Source organism: Meriones unguiculatus, chromosome 11, assembly GCF_030254825.1.
Source record: "Meriones unguiculatus strain TT.TT164.6M chromosome 11, Bangor_MerUng_6.1, whole genome shotgun sequence".
Taxonomy (NCBI): Eukaryota; Metazoa; Chordata; class Mammalia; order Rodentia; family Muridae; genus Meriones; species Meriones unguiculatus.
The window spans coordinates 51,965,748-51,984,013 of record NC_083359.1 but is presented as its reverse complement, the minus strand read 5'-3'; the positions used below and the strand labels follow the sequence as shown (position 1 = coordinate 51,984,013).

The window sequence follows — 18,266 nt, the reverse complement described above, 5'->3', positions numbered from 1 at the left end:
ATGGTCTCAGCGCAGAATTCTACCAGACCTTCAAAGAAGAGCTAACATCAATACTCTTCAAACTATTCCACAAAATGGAAACAGAAGGAACATTACCAAACTCGTTCTTTGAAGCCAGGCACCTTGATAGGGCCTCTATAAATGGGCTCCCTAGAAAAGGGAACAGGAGCTGTCTCTGACATGAACTCAGTAGCTCCCCCTGAGGCAGGCCAGAGGAAGACAATGCAGATAGTCCTGATGAGACCTGACAGGCTAGCGTCAGATGGAAGGGGAGGAGGACTTCCCCTATCAGTGGACTGGGGAAGGGGCATGGGAGAAGAGAAAGGGAGGGGCAACAGCTGGGATACAAAGTAAATAAATTGTAATAAATTTTTTTAAAAGTCAGCCTCATCACCATGCTGCCTTTGTTGTGCAGAAGAAGAAACTGAAACTAGAAAGTGGGGACACAAGGTGCCCAGTGACCAAGTGAAAACTTGCCCTTGGGCTTCTAATCATCCAGGTCCTGTTGGCAAGTCTGCTCTGGGGGAAGTAGAGATGAGACAACATGGCACTCAGCTTGCCATTCCACTGCCTGGACTCAGGTTGTTCTGTGTCTCTAAGTTCAGCTGAGGATGCTTAAGAGATTCTGTGGAAGCCTCATCTATTGGCCTAAAAATAGAGCCTGGGCCACAGGGTGGCTGGCATATGGGAGCACCAGGTAAGCCAGCAAGGTGATGCAGCCATCAATCCCTCAAGCTAAGGCCTCCTGCTAGCAGGGCCCAGCTGGTGGCAGAAACAGGAATCTGCTCCAGAGGCACTCAGCCTCAGGCTGTCCCTGTACACCTTTTTTTCTTTTCTGTTGTGCTGGAGATGGAACCCATGCTGGGAAAATACTCAGCCACCTCCCATCCTGGTACTGAAGATGTCTCATCTGTACCAGAGTTGTCTTCTTCACTATAGATACAGTTGTGTGCCAAGCATGGATATATATCCAGGTCACACAGCCATCCCAGCAACTCAGCCAGAAGCAACCACCATCACTCACCCCTTCCTTCCCAAGTCTCTTTGTATTGAGTCAGTAAATCCCTTTGACAGAAAGCTGAGGCCAGAGAATTTTAATGCCAGTCTCTACCCAGAAGCTTACCTTTACCTTTCCAGCCAACCTAGCCCCACCTCCTCAGCACTTGCCCAGAACTGACTTTCATCCTAGACTCCCATTGAAGGGAAGTTCATTCATATGAAGCACTATGAATGAGGACTTGGAGAAAATGTCCTTCTATCAAAACATTCCCCTGCTTCCTTTGTGTTTTGGTTGTGGCCAAGCATGTGGTTGACTTTTCTTCTTGAACTGAGAGATTTGCTTAAGAAGTTGTTTGTCTACCATGTCTCCAGAACCTTGCACAATGCAAAACAGACACTCAACACACATTGACTGGGTGAACCAGGGACAGCTTAGAGGTACTAGATAATATAACCATTCTCATGGCAAGTGGTCTTGGGTCCAGGCACAGTACCAAATGTTTTGTTGTTGTTTTTGATGTTTTTTTCCTCTACTGTTTCATATTCATTAAACCCCAGGCAGCAGTGTGACTTCTGAGGCACCAAAACCATGGCAAAGACCTACAGTTCCTAGATAGGTCACGTTCAAGAGGCTCTGATGGAGCTGTGAGAGGTGCTCTAGAAGATGACACTGGGCCTAAAGAAAACACAGATAGCAGAGGACTGTAAAGCTTGAATAGGACCTGAGAGAGGATATAGCAAGGATGTGACAGGAGTTACACCATGGACTCATATATTCCTGGAGTCAGTGTGGCTGGGTGGGATGGCTGACAGGCACTGGGAGAGCCTGGGGAGTTCCCTTTTCTCCTGTGTTCTGAAGTCCTGATCTGAGAATTTGATTGCTTTCAGAGCACATTAAACTTGACCCCAGAATCCAGTGCCCATCCCGGCCCTTCCCTTAGTGAGCTCTGAAGCCTGTTGAAGATCTGGCTGGGACTGAAGCTCAGAAACACAACCCATATGTAAGGCTCAAGTCAAGCCAAGAGGTCTAGATGATGCTGAGTCTCATGGTCAGGGCTCCTCAACCCCATTGCTTTGACACAATCCCCTTCCTACTTTGTCCCTGAGGCAGACCAACGGTTTCAGTGATGGACAGCAATGGCTACATATATGTGCTTGGAGCATGGGCTTAGTACAGTTTGTGTACATGCACACACACATGGAAGAGGGCATTCTTCACTACCCATACTTACCAACTCAGAAAGTCAGCACCCAGTCTCACTACACCACTACAAAGCACTATGAATGAGGACTTGGAGAAAATGTCCTTCTATCAAAACATTCCCCTGCTTCCTTTGTGTTTTGGTTGTGGCCAAGCATGTGGTTGACTTTGCCAATGAACTGTGAGGGGACACAAATATCCTCTCCAGTTTTAGAAATGGAAGAGGCTGGTTGTTATTCACATTCTCCAATCCCCCACTATGGGGACCCAGAAGCCAGCCCTTGAGTGTCAAGGACAAGAGAACAATGTGGGTGTCTACTCTAGAGAGGGGCCCAACTCTCCTTGGAGATTATCAAACCTGTGTTCATTTTGTATGCATGTGTGGTCCAGAGACTGTTTGGTATTTTTCTTTACCTTTAAAAAAAAATGTATTTTATGTGTATGGGCATTCTGTCTATATATGCACCTGTGTACAACGTTCATGACTGGTGCTCAAAGAGGCCAGAAGAAACTGGAGTTACAGATGTTTAAGAGTTGTGAGCTACCATGTAGGTCCTAGGAATTGAAACCAGGTCCTCTGGAAGAATAGCCAGTGCTCTTAACCACTAAGCCATCTTTCCAGCTTATCTTTTTTTGATTCACTTTATTTATTATATGTATGCATGTAAGTTGGTGTTTATGTGCATGAGTGCAGGTGACCTCAGAGGCCAGAAACTCAAGTTACAAGTAGTTCTGAGCTGCCCAATGTGGGTGTTGGGGACTGAACCATAGTCTTTGCAAAAGCATGATGCATTCTTAACCACTGAGCTCCAGCCCCTACCTTATGCTATTACTGAACAAGTAGTTCACCAATTTGACTAGGCTGGCCAAAGAGCCACAGGGACACTCCTGTTTCCTCCCCAGAGCTGGGACTATATGCATATACTGTTAGACCTGGCTTTGCTGGGGGTTGCAATGCAGGCTGCCATGCATATATGGCAATCACTTTATCATCTTGAGCCATCTCACCAGCTCCATTTCCCAAGAGCTTAAGCACTGTTATTATAGATCAGCCCCACCCTACTAGAGAGAAGTATTTGGGGCCACTTGTGACTTTTGTCTCAGAACCTGAACTTGGCCACCTTAGGCAGACAGAGCTGAAGCTCATAGCTTAAAAGTGTTTTGCCCAGGGTCACATGACCAAAAAAATGCCAGTAAGACACTCAAGCCAGAGTATTTGTATACTTTGCCATTCTGACTCACTGCTAGACCCCACGCAGCTCTTAACCTTGGCCTCCCATTTCTTTATTTTTGTTTGCCCAGAAGAGGGCACTGGACCCCTTGCAGCTAGAAGTATAGGCAGTTTTCGCCAAGAGATGCAGGTGCCGAGATCTAACTTCAGTCCTCTGCAAGAGGAGCAAGCACTCTTCAGTGCTGAACCACCTCTCTAATCATGCCCTGCCAGTATTGATAGCAGTGGAAAAATAACACAGCTGTCCCAGCCTGGTTCTTCTAGAGTGGAGGCTGGAAACTTCTGTAGCCAAAAGAAAAAGTGGTTGTTTAGAAAGAAATAAAACAATTTTCTTTACTGCAAAGTACTTGTAAATATTCACGTTTCCAGTGTCATTACAAAAAGACCCTCAGAAGAAATCTAGGTCCTTTAATGTGAAAGAATGGTATTAACTTAAAAAAAAAAACATACATTGCCACCTAAAGAAAAAAGATACTTCTCTGGGACTGAAATCAGGGCCAAATTCATAGCAAGTATGAACTGTGGCTAGCAGCAACTTCTTGCTGCCCTAAGGGATTTCTCTTTGATCTATACCCAAACACCTAAAGGACCACTGTGCAGAGCAAAGCAGGATCAAGTGCAGAGCTGGGCATTGCTATTCCCTGAGTCTAGTATCTCCTCCCTAGACATCAACTTCTTTGGATCAGCTTTCTTCCTGGAAAGATGCTCAAAAATGGGGGGTAGGGAGAAGGAGATCACTATTTGTGATTGTTTCTCTTCTTGTACTCTGGCTCTATCTTTGTTACCAGATTCTTCCCTCATGCTCTTGACTTTTGCTGCTCTAAACTATTCATAGACCTTCTGTGAGGAGTGAGTTCTCCCCAGGAAGAGGCAGAAAGCAAGGAAGGGATGGTAGGGCAGGGTGTAAGTCCTTGTGATGGGAGTGTTGACTGGCCTGGTCCCTTCACAAAGAAGGCTGCCTCTAAAGCAAGTCCTGTGAGACCTGTGCTGGGTGCAGAGAGCAGTGTTTGGGTGCCTGAAGAGCAGATGGCAGGCAAGGGGATATCACTGAGGCAACAGGATTCTTTCTTTGTTTGGCTGGTTGGTTCCCATGCTTTCAACTGAAGGCCTGAAGAAAAGAAGCACTCTTTTATAACCAACAGGACTGTGGAGGTGATAGCTGGTAGGGCCAGGAGAGAATTCCAAGGAATCCATGGATGTGGCTGAAGAGACATGAGGCAGTGGCTTGTGTTTGGTCACTACTGTATTTAGCTGCCCAAGGTCTTGCTGTGGGCTGCAGCAGGAGCATAGGTGAACTTCCAGGGAGCCTCACAAGTAGTGCCAGAGTCCAGACATAAGTTTGAAGTGGGATATATCTGTCTCCCAAGTTGCTTCAAGGTCAAATCCAGGATGGGACTAAATTATGACTGCTGCTTTGTGTGTTTTGCTTCTTGTTAGTTTGGTTTTCTTTTCCTTTATTTGTTTGTTTGTTTTTGGTTTTGTTTTGTTTTGGTCTGGGAAGCTTATGTTCCCAGGGTTGCTGGCTCATCCCTGGACACTGGGATGCTGGCCCTATAGTTCTTACTGGATACACCAGAGCTCAGCTCACACCAAGCCAGAATCCTTGGCCATACTATAGAAGATGCCCCTCTGCTGCAGGAGTTCAGAGGGTGCGCCGCACTCCCGAACTTCTCCTTTGTCCAGGACAATCACCCTGCATGGGGAGGGATGCAGATGTTAGCATTATGCAAAGAGATGCCTCTGACATCATGGGATTGCTTGCTCTGCAGCCTGGTACCTGTCCTCCCACCTCCTTGTTTTCACTTGTACCTAGCACACGTCACCCTCTAAAATTAGTGTTTGTTGCTTAGTTAAATGTCTTAGTCCTTAAGATGGTTCCTAGGCCTTGTTTGAGAGGGGACCACAGAGTCCAGAATAATATGGGGCACACAGCAGTTACCTCATGCATATAAAGATGCTGACTGAAATAATACTGAATAACCCAGTTCTTCCCATGACAGAAGTATCCAACCAATTGGGGTTGTAAAAGTGATGAATGACTATGAACAAGTTCAACCCTGAAGGGAGCTCACCTTGTATAGTCCATAATGGTATTAAGCCGATGAGCAATAGTGAGCACAGTACAGCTTTCAAACTGCGTCCGGATGGTGGACTGAATGAGGTCATCTGTCTCAAGGTCCACAGCTGCTGTAGCCTCATCCAACACTAGAATCTTTGTCTTCCTCAGCAGAGCTCGGGCCAGGCACACAAGCTGTCGCTGCCCCACACTAGAAAGGGAGAAAAGCCCAGAGACAGGGTCTCAAACTACCCTGATCCTGAACCAGGCCTGGAGAAGGCTAGCAGACAGTCTGAAAATGGGCTTTGGTCAGGAGAACAAGCCCACTCCCCATATCCATGCCAATGACAGATATTACTAATCAATCATGTTATATTTTCTGGCGAGCAGGAAATGAGTTTAGGATCATTCTCAACAAAAGGCTCAGAGGTAATATTCAAAGTATCAGCACAGTTCAGTGTGGATGACAGAGGATAGCAAAGGTGACTCAGTATCCACCATCTCATTGAGCTGCAGGGGTCTGGCTGGACCTGGCCTTAGCCAATGGGATGCTCATCAATAAATGGCCAGTAGAGGCTTGACATGGGAGTGGACATTGAGCATGTTCACTCTTACACATCTGCAATCACCATAACAACATGCCTTCTAGAAGGTGAAAAACGTCTGCACTGATCCCACTGAGATCAAGAAGATCAGCCAATGGTCAGCTTCACCCCAACCCTGCCCCATGAATGAGCCCAGCCACTGACTGACCACCCTAAGCACTGAAGCAGGATGGAGGCTGGTTGCTCTGGTGATGGACAACTGAAGGTAGCATAAGCGCAAAAGAGCAGAATCTTCCCACACCCAGCTCATGCCTACCCACCTCAGGTTCTCTCCGCCTTCTGCACACTCATGATTCAGCTTGTCAGGCAAGGCTGACACAAAGTCCTTCAGGTGAGCGAGCTCCAGGGCCATCCAGACTTCTTCATCAGAATACTGACTGAAAGGGTCCAGGTTCATGCGGAGAGAACCCGAGAACAAAACAGGATCCTATGCAAGAACAGTAGACAACAGCATGTATTAGGGTCTGAATCAAGAGGTTTCCCCACAGACAGATGTTTTGAAGCACTTGTTCCTCAAATGGTGATATCACCAGTTGCTGCTGTGGAGCTTTAAAGGAGGTGGGTCCTGGCTCAAAGGAAGTAGGTTGCTGGGAGCAAACCTCTGAAGGTTTAGACTTGGCTATGATTCTGGCTACATCCCCACTTCCTAGTTGCCTGACATGGGGAAGTCATCACCACACATACCCTATTTCGTGACATGCTTTCCCCACTTATGCAATCCTGTGGTACTACAAGCCAAAATAAATCTCTCTTCACACAGATTCTATCAGGCATTTTGTTATAACTATCAGAAAAGCAAACAACAGTATATGATAATCACACCACACTGAACAGATGTAAGGCATGAGATGTTCACACCAGAACAGAAAGAAAGGGGTCCCAGAGTCCCTCCAGAGCATGAACTCTGTGGGATTTTCATAAAGGAAAATGTCTGTAAAACCCTGGGTTAACTGGACTAAAACTAGTATTTTTGCAAAACCTCTTCAAACTTTTAATATACAAATCCTCAATGTTGCTTTTAGTGGTGGCGTTTCATCACAACAACAGAAAAGTAACTAATGCCCTCACTCAACCCCACCTCCAGAAGAGACTCTCAGAGAAACGTAGGGGGAAAAATCACAGGCACAAACAATGCATTAGGAAACTGCTGCCCACAGGGATTGATTTAGAAAACTATTTGTAAAGTGTTAGAGGAAGTGTTAGAGATCAACACACTGACTCCTGCAACTGGCAAAGAAGACAGTTGCTACCACCACCAAAATACAGATACTCTGGTTCTTTGTATGAAATAGTACAGTATTTTCACATAACCTACTCACAGCTTCTGTATACTGCTATGTCTAGATGATATAATACCTAATGCCAAGAAAATGCTAAGAAACAGCTATGCATTACTTAGGGATAAAAGTCTATGTTTTAAAATGCAGATGCTAAACGAAGAAAACAAAAACAAAACTAGTCATGGGCTCAGTGATTAAAGGCACATCCCACCAAGCTTGATGGCCTGAATTCGATCTTCAGAATCCACATGCAGGAGAAATGACTTCTGCAGACTGTCCTGACCTTCACACACATGTTCTGTTCCCTTTCTATCAATAAATACATAAATGAAAACAAACCATTCTTCATCTACAGTTGGCTGAACCTATGGATTCAGAGGGTGGATGTGGTTTCATCGTACAGGACCCACCGGTCTCACCCACCTGGGGAATGATGGTGATCTTAAAGCGCAGGTCATGCAGGCCAATCTTGGCAATGTTCACCCCATCAATAATAATCTCCCCTTCTGCAGATTCATTGATCCGGAACAAACCCAGGGTGAGAGATGACTTCCCAGCGCCTGTACGACCCACAATACCAACCTGCAGTACAGAAAGGGGCTGTGGTGAGGTAGGAATGGGCAGACTCTGTTCCCCCAGCAGGTGACTGGGCCAGAGCTGTGTGGTCATCTGGTTATTCCAACTACCATCAAGGGCTCACCCTCCACCTTTTCTGAGACACACCTTCTGGGGCTACTTTAACAAAAGGTTGGAAAGAACACCCTTTGCTTTGCAGGCTTCCAAAGACTTGTTCAAAGGGATAGGAGGAATGTTTAGTTGAGTCATGTTCAGTTAGAGTATCCAAAAATAATGAAGTGTTTCTCAGCTTCCCACACAGTTCCTCTCTCCTCTGACAGGAATTCCTTTCTGAACCATGGTAACAGCTTAGACTCAAGCAAAGCCCCTGAACCTCTATGATATGACCTGGGCATACCAGTTACTGGCAAATGGCTGACATTCCCAATGTTTTACGTCTGGGCTTGAGATAGGCTCCCTCCCTCTCTAACAGCTATCACAGCCCAGCACCTATGCATGAATTCCCATAACACATAAAGACTCAAAGACTATCTCATGGAAACAGAGTACTCTGACCCATGTGGATGGACAGTTTAGCAAATCAATATGTACAGGATGCAAGTAGCTGGGGTGATCCCTGACCAAGTTTCTGAAAAAAAAAAAAAAAAAAAAAAAAAAAAAAAAAAAAATCCATGGGTCATAGCCTGGAATGTCTTCCAGGAATAGCTTGGAAGATCCTAAAATCCCAAATATTTCCTATGTCCCTATAGTTACCCTGGTGATGGTGACTCTGGAGTTTACAAACTTCAGTGCCTTAAAGGGATCACATAAGCACATGGACCACACAGAAGAGAACAAGATGAACTGGAGGGCTAGTATCTCCAAGTAGGAGTCCAGTGGGTGCTGGGCCAGGACATGTTCTAAATGTCCAAAAAAAAAAAAAAAAAGCAGAGGGACCATTACATGAACTATCATCGCAAATGTTTCCCAAAAACCTATGTCCATGTCCATGGGCCTTGTCCTTCAACAGTCCATTGTGCTACCTGTTGAATACATTTATTTCCACGATCCAACCTGTAAAAGGCCCTCAGTCTCATAGTATGAGCTATGACTAACTACTGGTTGATGTGGGGGTTCATGATAGACCTTAAGCCAATAAGAATGGAGGATGGTACACAGCTACCTTTTCTCCTTACTCCACTGACTATTCGTTGGTGAAGATGGAGGATGGTACATACCCACCTTTTCTCCACCCTCAATGGTGACATTTATGTGCTTGAGAACCAAGTCCAAGTCTTCTCGATACCTCAAGCAGTAGTCTCGGAACTCTACACGGCCAGAATGGGGCCAGGTGCTGTGTGGAGCCGTCTCCTGGATTTGCCAAGGAGCCTAGATCACAAGAGGAATCAGCAAGTGCAAGCTGCCATACTCAGTTCTGGGAATCTGAACTTTTACCCACTAAGCTGTCTTCTCAGGCCTTCAAACACTTCAGTTCATTTCTACTTAATTCTTCAACTTATGAAAAAAATTTATACACAGATAGAATTTAATTCCAGTTTGATTCCTCATAGCAAGAAGCCCCTGTAAATCTACACAGCAAGTAGCGACAGGTTTGGCAAGCAGAGGTTGCCTGATGAGGGCTTTAAGAGAATATGTTGTAGTTTACCTGTCAGTTGTGGGGAAAACATCTTAATATGGTCATGAGCCTCAAACAACAAGACTTTCTCTGTGGCATCATCAGTAAAGAAAAGAATCATAAGGGAGAGGGCTCCTTAGTGATAAAGCCCTGAGAGCACCTTGAGATTTCATATATAGACACTTGGTATTTTGGGGAAAACAGAACATGGAGATGATTTTCTTCCTCTAAAACAAGGTAGTTCTAAGCATGTGTTAAAACAGGACAAGCCCAAGGGGGCCAAAAGCACCCAGCTCACCCTCCAAGTAGGCAAAGGGTGTCTGGGGATACCCAAGGGGCCAGGCTGGGATTATGCCTTACTTCCTTCTCCGTTTCAGAATACTCCTTTAGTCTCTCCACGGCCACAATGTTGGTCTCCATCTCAGAGGACATTCGAACCAGCCAGTTCAAGTAAGCAGTTATCTGCCAGTAAGAGAACCATGTGAGGTCTCTTGGGGGAGGTATGGCTTTGTTTTCATTAATTATGCATCATGATATCATTCAAACAATAGAGAAATGAGTAACCCACAAAGAGCCATCAGCAGAATGGACACACTGCACCTATTAGGGATCACACCTTTCAAGGTGATATATGATCCATACAGGTTATCAGAAAGAAGTAAGGAGCCGTGAGGTAACTCTGTGGGCAAAGCACTTGCTGAGCAAGTCTGGTGACTTGAATTCTACCCCCAGAACCATGTTAAGGTACAAGGAGAGAAATGACTCTACAGAATTGTCCTTTGACCTCTACATATGCACTGTGGCATGCCCTCATGGAAGGAAGGGAGGAAGACAGATAGGGAGGGGGGAGGGGAAGGAAGGAAGGAAGGAAAGAAGGAAAGAAGGAAAGAAGGAAAGAAGGAAAGAAGGGGAGGAGAGGGGAGGGAAAGGAAGGGAAGGGAAAGGAAGGAAAGGGAAAAGAAAGGGAAGGAAAGGGAAAAAAGGAAGGGAAAGAAAGGGAAGGGAAGGAAAAGGAAGGAAAGGGGAAGGGGAAGGGGAAGGGAAAGGAAGGGAAAAGGTAGACAGAAAAAGAAGCCATATAGAAAACTGAAAAATATTTTTAAACTAGGTGATTTTCATGTGATGGTTTATGTCCATAATTAATCCCAGTGCTCTATAGTCTGAAGAAAGATAATTATGCTAAGTTCTAGGCCAGCCTGGGCCACAGAGTAATTACCCATCTCAGATACACAAACGAAAATATTTTTAACTCATTGTAAAATACAAGTAACACAGTACTCAGAGGAAAATTCACAGCTTTGAAAGCACTGAGAATCTTTTGACTGATGAAGAATGTAGGCCATGTATCATAATTCTCATGCTGCAGCCACCAGGCTCTGCACCTACATCTTAAACTCCATTCGAGCCCTCTCCTTTCCCCACTCCTGCAGGTACCCAAAGCCAAGGTACAGGAACTCAAAATCTGGTTGCCATGAGAAAAGCATTTATCCCAAGAGTCTTCTACCTGCAGTGAGTAAGACACCGAGAGGCCCACCAAGCCAGCACTGAGGTTGTGCCGGTAGATGACTGAAAACAGGGCAGCAAACAGCACAATGCAGTTGCCCACACACTCAAGGCGTACAGCAAGCCACCTGTAAGGAGAAGTGTAAAGGAGATATGTAGGAGTGTATCAGACAGACAGATGCCCAGCTTCAAGCTCATGGGGCAGAGCTAGGCCCTTCTGCCAACTGAGCTAATTTCCCAGCACTTGTAGAGAAAGGCCTTGTTGGTACTGCCCACCCAGGATATGAGAACTAGATGGAGACAAGGAGTGCACCAAGGGCACTCCACTAGACTCTTCATGAGCTTGTCCAGGAACTAATATAAAATTCTCCAGAAGCAATTCCCGTCCTGGAACCTCATGTTTTTCTTTAGAAAGACAGACTTTTTCTTAGAAAATCTTTAAAATAAAAAAACAATTCCCTGGAAATTCCTAAGAGGTCATCGACTGTAGAAGGCAATGCTATTTGCAAACAAGAGCCTGAGGCAGGAGCAGAGTTCAGGGATGGGTCACTGGCCTGACATGCACAAGGCCGATTTTGAGAGTCACTACAACAAAATAATAGTAATAATTACAAAAAAAAAATACATAAAATCAGTCCCTTGGCAAGAGATGGACCTCAACATAAGGAAGAAACAAGCTGCTATTTCCAAGGTTGGGCTCTTGGGACTATACCTATCTGCACCCTACAATGGCAAGGTTATGTGGAGACACAAATGTGGTTTCTCATACTTGCACAGTAAGCAAGTTTAGCCACCAAGCCATCTCCCCAGCCCCTAGATTACTTTATTTTTGAGGCAAGTTCACATTCTATAGCCTAGCTGGCCTGGAACTCATTACATAATCAAGGTCGTTTCAAACTCATGGTATTCTTCCTGCAGGCATGTGCCACTATGTTCCTATGCACTTTGGATGACCCTTCTGTTTCCATTCCTCTCCTAGAAGAAATGGAGGCTGAGGGACTGGGCACTCAGCTGGTTTTCTCTATCCTACTGACCACTGCACCCACCTGTTGGCCACAATGCTGGGGTAGTAGGCCTTCTGATTCTCATCCACTTTCAGGTCACTCTGGCGAATGAAGCGTTCCTGTTCCTCAAAGGCACGGATGACACTGACCCCCAGTAAGGTCTCATTGAAGTGTGAGTACACAGGAGAACGGCTGACAGACTCCAGGCGCTTCAGCTGTCGAGAGGAGGCTACATAGAACCTCTGTGCGAGAAACACAGAATCAGTGCCAGTACCTCATCCCATCCTCCTAGGAACCAAAACACTGGGGATTTGCTGCTTATCTGATGAACTATGTCAGTAACAGTAGTCATAGATACATGCATGTATATCCCACCTGCCACCTATAAATATACACTGTGTTCTTGCTTTTGGATGGAGACGACGAGGCACAAGTGACCTTTGGGTTTATGGCTAAGAAGCAGCAGGAAGGACCTGAGCTAACCTCCAGACTTCCTGTCCTTTCAGAAGCCCTAAGTGTTTGGGATTTTCCTCTCCAACAGTTAGCCTTTGTGACTAACACACAATCCTAGCCAGGTCACTGCATTGTCTTAGCTTTTGTTTCTTCTGTACTATAGCAACATTAAAGCCATTATGCACAGTGGGCTGTGAGAAACCAGGTAAGAGCCATGGGTTCTGTGTGAGTCTCACACGTTTCCATATACACACATTGCACATGCCATACACACATATATGTCAACAAGCACTGAACTCCATTAAACCAGAAGGAGCAACTGCCTGTGTCAGCAGCCTCACATGTCTGGCAACTCTACACCCTTCCATTTGCCCATCCTTGTTCTCCTTCAAATTCATAGCTTCTTCTTTCACTAAGCACTATTGCATGCATGTAAATATATGTATACACATATATATTCCCAAATACAATCTGTTTGAACACAATTAATGCTGCCTCTATGTACGTTTTCAAGGCTGACTCTTTGGCACTGGACAACCAGTTGGTGTGTTCTTCCTTGGGGGGAGCTAACTCTCCTGTTCCTAGCTTTACTCAGTTGCCTATTGTCTAAGTTAGGGTTACTACTGTTGTGATAAAACACCAAGACAAAAAAGCACCTGGGGAAGAAAGGGTTTATTTCACTCACAGTTCCATATAACAGTTCATCATTAAAAGGAGTGAGGGCACACTAGGCAGTGGTGGCGCATACCTTTAATCTCAGCACTCAGGAGGTAGAAGCAGGCAGATCTCTTTGAGTTCCAGCCTGGTCTACAAATTCCAGGACAGCCAGGGCTGCACAGAGAAACCCTGTCTCAAAAAGCCAACCGAAACAAAAAAGCAGTGAGGGAAGGAACTCAAGCAGGGCAGGAACCTGGAGGCAGGAGCAGATGTAGGGGCCATGGAAGAATAATGGTAACTAGCTTGTTCCCCCATGGCTTGCACAGCCCGCTTTCTTTTAGAAACCAGAACTACCCACCTAGGGATGGCACCACTCATAATGAGCTAAACCTTCCTCTGTCAATCACTAAGAAAATGCCCTACAGGCTTGCCTACAGCCTAGTCTTAACGAGACATTTTCTCAATTTAGGTTCCCTCCTCTTAGATGACTTTAACTTGTGTCAAGTTGACATAAAACTAGCCAGCGTACCTGTATAGTTCTTTGTATATAAGGGTTGAGTCCTTGTAGACTTTTTTCTATCTCATTAGGCATTTTCAGAGACTGAGAAATTCTTATCTTCTTCTACCGCTATAGGAGTCACTACTGTCCCTTGCTAATGAAGAGTTTAAGTTAGATTGGATGACTCCATTTTGAAATGAGAAGCCATCTTGACTAGGAACTGAACTCAGGTACCAGGAAATATCACACACAGAATGTGCACTTGGCAGAAAACAAAGTTAACTCTCCTAGCAACAGCTTCCAGGAAATATCACAGAAGAAATAGCTGGTAGAAAACAGAGACAATCTCCCTGGCAACAATCAATGAGAATCAGCTGGGAAAATTCTCCCCAATGATCCAAATGTTGTCTAGAAGAATGGCAATTGTGATTATGTGCCTCAGCTAGAGGGTCACCTCGCCCTATGACCTTTACCCAATCCTGTAACACAAAGGCATGAACCCCCTGCTTGTGGTTTTTTCCTTTAAAAACCCTGTTCACCCAGGGCTTGGGGTCCCACTTCTCTACTGCTGTGTCAGCGAGACTTGGGTGCTGTGTTTGAACACGTATACAATAAACCCTCACGTATTTACAGCGGAGTCAACTCCTGATGGTCTCTGAGGTTCTCACAAACTGGGCATAACACTGACTTGGTCTCCACTCCATGTACCTGGCCTACTGCTATCCTGTGCTTGTCATCCTACGGAAAGAAGACCAATATCACTTCCTTTTTGTGTTACCCTCCAGATATTGGGTCATAACCATATTACCCTTAAGATCTGATTCACTTATCCTTGTAGATAGATGTCACATCTATCCTGTTCCTGTTCTAGTCAAATGCTGAAAGCAGAAAAATCCTAGTTCCTTTTTTTCACCCACTGGAAGCTGCCAGAAGTCAATGAACAGACACTGCATTGACTACTTGAAAACCTGGGAGCTTTTTGGCCTCTGTAAGGAAACTAGTGACAACAGGGCCCCAATTCCCAAGGTGCTGATAGGGTCACTGAGAAACAATCACTTGATCCTTGGTGTCCCTCCTGTCCCTTTGTGCTGACTTGGTCCACTGCAGCAGGGCAAGTTAATAAAGATATCTCTCAAAGGGCTGCCCCAGCCAGGCACAGAAAATATCAGTGGTTCCCACCAGGCCATTCACAGATGTGGCAGCCTCAGGGCACCATACTGCCAACTCTGAAGTCTGAATCAGCTGCCCCCTGTTCTCCTGCCTGATGTCTTCATAGACCACTCTCCCTATAGACCCTCCCCTGACCAGTTCCAATCTTCCAATCTCATTATTGTAAAAATCCAAGCTGATCAGGAATGATCTCAGTTCTAAAAAGAAATTTGTTCTTTTTAATACCAGCAAAGGAACACAAACTACTGCCTGGTCTGAGCACCCTGAGATAAGATAACCACTGCAGGAGTACATATGCAATCAAGCAAGGCCCATGAACACCAAACAAGTGTGACAACTATGCTCTAGCTAGCTAGATTCTGCATCATTTCACCTTCCACTCAACTTTCTCAAGAAAAGCACTTGTTTTTATTTATTAAATTTTAAATCTTATATAATGATGGTAATGAGCATGTGTGTGTGTGTGTGTGTGTGTGTGTGTGAGAGAGAGAGAGAGAGAGAGAGAGAGAGAGACAGTGTGTGTATGTGTTATGGATATGTGCATACGGTATATGTGTGCATGCCCAAGCCAGAATCCACACGCAGAGGTCAAACAACAACTTTTGGTAGTCAATTCTCTCTTTCCATCTTAGTATAAAATGTGAGAATAATGTTTGTGTAGCAAAAGCTGAGCAAACCCTACCTGCTGAACCATCTCACTGGGCCTGTTTTTAAAATTACAACAAAAACAAAAAGGTATACTGGAAACTCCAAGATGGTGGTGTATAGTACACATTGTATCTGACAAGCAGGTGAGCAGCGTGTAGCCTGGCTTCAGACTCCAAAATGACACCATCTGTGTTTCCGGATGAAAGGAGGCTCCCCAGCACTTAGGGGCACACAGTCCCAGACCTCTGTGGATGACTCCCGGGCTCAAGGGACACACAGTTACCCGGTGCCTTCCATCTACCTGAACACAACTCCCGAATACCAGGGACCAACAGCTCTAAACTCTGGAAACCAGATTCCTCCTGCTTCGCAGAGGTCGGCACAGCCTCCGGACACCAGGGACATGATCACCAGCTTCCAGCCGCCCACAACCCATCTCCCTGTGGGAACCAGCCAGACAATAGGAGCATACAAAATCTGGTCCCAAGATGATAAAGCCCAGCAACCACAGAATCTGATTATCTCCCCAGAGAGCAGGAACTGCAAGCAAGCAGCAGCCCACCCTATGTGAGAACCCCAATTGAAACTGAAGCCCCATTTGAGACCCCACTAGAGCCTGCCATAGATCTGGACTTACTCCATGACAGGCCTCAGTTCACTGTCAAATGTGCAAGCCTAAGTTCCCATTTCCCAGAAACAGATCAGCATTTACTGGAAAAAACACAGAAAATAGGCATCCAATCAGAGGCTACCTGATCACCTGCCAGACCCTCTGCCAGACCATCTGGCGGGAAAGATAAAGCTGCTTAACTGTTGGGTTAGGAATAGCCTGTTTTATGATTGCTATTCTGTCTCATGATTGTCTCATGATTGCTGACCAGCCCAAAAGTTACCAATCATACTAAAGATTACCTAACCCACCCTGAAATTTCCCCTAGTACCTATAAAAGAAGCACGCTGTCTCAATTTGGGGTTCTTTGACAATTTTGCTTTGCATAGGCAGGGACCTCAGTACACTGGAGTTCTGCAGAATAAAACGCTCTTTGCTGTTTGCATACTATTTGAGTCTGGGGGGTTTCCTTCAGTGATCTCTGGACCCTAATACATGCTGACTCCAAAACACCAACAACATGTTTCCCCAGAGAGAGAAGGTGATCCTGGCATCCAGACATGCATGGCCCCAGCACCAGTCAGCCAGGCTAACCAGCCACCGGAGGTTGACTCTAGATTCCAGAGCCTCACAGATCACAGCTCTACCAGCTGCCCTGAACAGATGGACTGAGCCTCAGGTTCATACAAAGTAAATACCCACACCCTAATCTCCTTGCCTTATAGGTCCAACTGGGACACAAAGAGAAAAGCTGCAAGCAGCCCACAGAGATCTAGCCCCTAGCAGGGTTTCCCCTCTATGCCTAAAAATCTCATATGGTTCTAGGAATATTCAGCTACCACCAGCAACAAACAGATGACTAAAGGCCAGAGTAATAACACAATCAACAAAAATGGGGCAATATGGCTCCACCAACCACCACAAACACTGGATAGCCTAATGCAACTGAAACACAGGAAAATGACCTTAAATTTATGTTTATGAAGATGTTAGAGGACTTTAAAGGGGAAATGAATAAATCTCTCAAAGAAATGCAGGAAAATACAATCAAACAAATAAAGACCTTTAAAGAGGAAATGAATAAATTCCCTAAAAAAATAAAAAAGAAAAAGAAAATCAAAAACAAGCCTTCAAAGACACACAGGAAAATACAATCAAACAGGTGAAGAAAACGAAAAAAAAATGGTTCAAAACCTGAAAATAAAAATAGATTCAATAAGAAAACACAAACTGAGAAAATCCTAGAGATGGAAAACTTAAGGTAGAGAACAGGAGCTACAAAGGTAAGTATCACCAACAGAATAAAAGAAATGGAGGAGAAGATCCCAGGCACAGAAGATACAATTGAGGAAATCGATACATCTGTCAAGAAATATTAAACTGAAAAACATTCTTGACATAAAACATCTAAGAAGCTGAAAAGCAGCAAACCAAGTAATCCAATTAAAAAATGGGGTACAGAGCTAAACAGAGAATTCTCTGTAGAGGAATATCGAATGGCAGAGAAACGCTTAAAGAAATCCTCAACCTCACTAGCCATTAGGGAAATGCAAATCAAAACGACCCTGAGATTTCACCTTACACCCATCAGAATGGCCAAGATCAAAAACTCAAGTGACAACACATGCTGGAGAAGTTGTGGAGAAAGAAGAACCCTCCTCCACTGCTGGTGGGAATGTAAACTTGTACAACCACTCTGGAAAGCAATCTGGCGCTTTCTCAGACAACTAGGAATAGCACCTCCTCAAGACCCAGCCATACTACTCCTAGGCATATATCAAAAAGAGGCTCAAGTACACAATAAGGACATTTGTTCAACCATGTTTGTAGCAGCTTTATTTGTAATAGCCAGAAGCTGGAAACAGCCCAGATGCCGCTCAACTAAAGAATGGATGCAGAAATTGTGGTACATCTACACAATGGAGTATTACTCAGCAATGAAAAATAAGGAAATCATGAAATTTGTAGGTAAATGGTGGGACCTGGAAAGGATCATCCTGAGTGAGCTGTCCCAGAAGCAGAAAGACACACACAGTATATACTCACTCATATAGACATAACATAGGATACACCTACTAAAAACTGTACATCTAAAGAAACTAAGCAAGAGAGAGGACCCTGACTCAATCACTATCCTGAAAGGCAAAGAGGTTGGACAT

At 44.9% G+C, this 18,266-nt stretch overlaps 1 protein-coding gene across 5 annotated transcripts in view; it reads right to left on the bottom strand.

Annotated features, from left to right (window-relative positions):
* Positions 1 to 2,811: 2,811 nt before the first annotated feature.
* Abcc1 (ATP binding cassette subfamily C member 1) overlaps positions 2,812 to 18,266 on the bottom strand; it is a 126,144-nt gene continuing 110,689 nt past the window's right edge. For all 5 annotated transcript variants that reach the window (XM_060364245.1, XM_060364246.1, XM_021657547.2 and 2 more), the window contains 8 exons: positions 12,113 to 12,312; positions 11,068 to 11,194; positions 9,924 to 10,025; positions 9,170 to 9,316; positions 7,796 to 7,954; positions 6,353 to 6,519; positions 5,504 to 5,698; positions 2,812 to 5,124 (listed from right to left, as the gene is read on the bottom strand). In XM_060364245.1, coding sequence (XP_060220228.1) covers positions 5,016 to 5,124; positions 5,504 to 5,698; positions 6,353 to 6,519; positions 7,796 to 7,954; positions 9,170 to 9,316; positions 9,924 to 10,025; positions 11,068 to 11,194; positions 12,113 to 12,312 — 1,206 coding nt within the window. In that variant the 3' untranslated portion in view covers positions 2,812 to 5,015. The remainder of the gene's footprint in view (positions 5,125 to 5,503; positions 5,699 to 6,352; positions 6,520 to 7,795; positions 7,955 to 9,169; positions 9,317 to 9,923; positions 10,026 to 11,067; positions 11,195 to 12,112; positions 12,313 to 18,266) is intronic.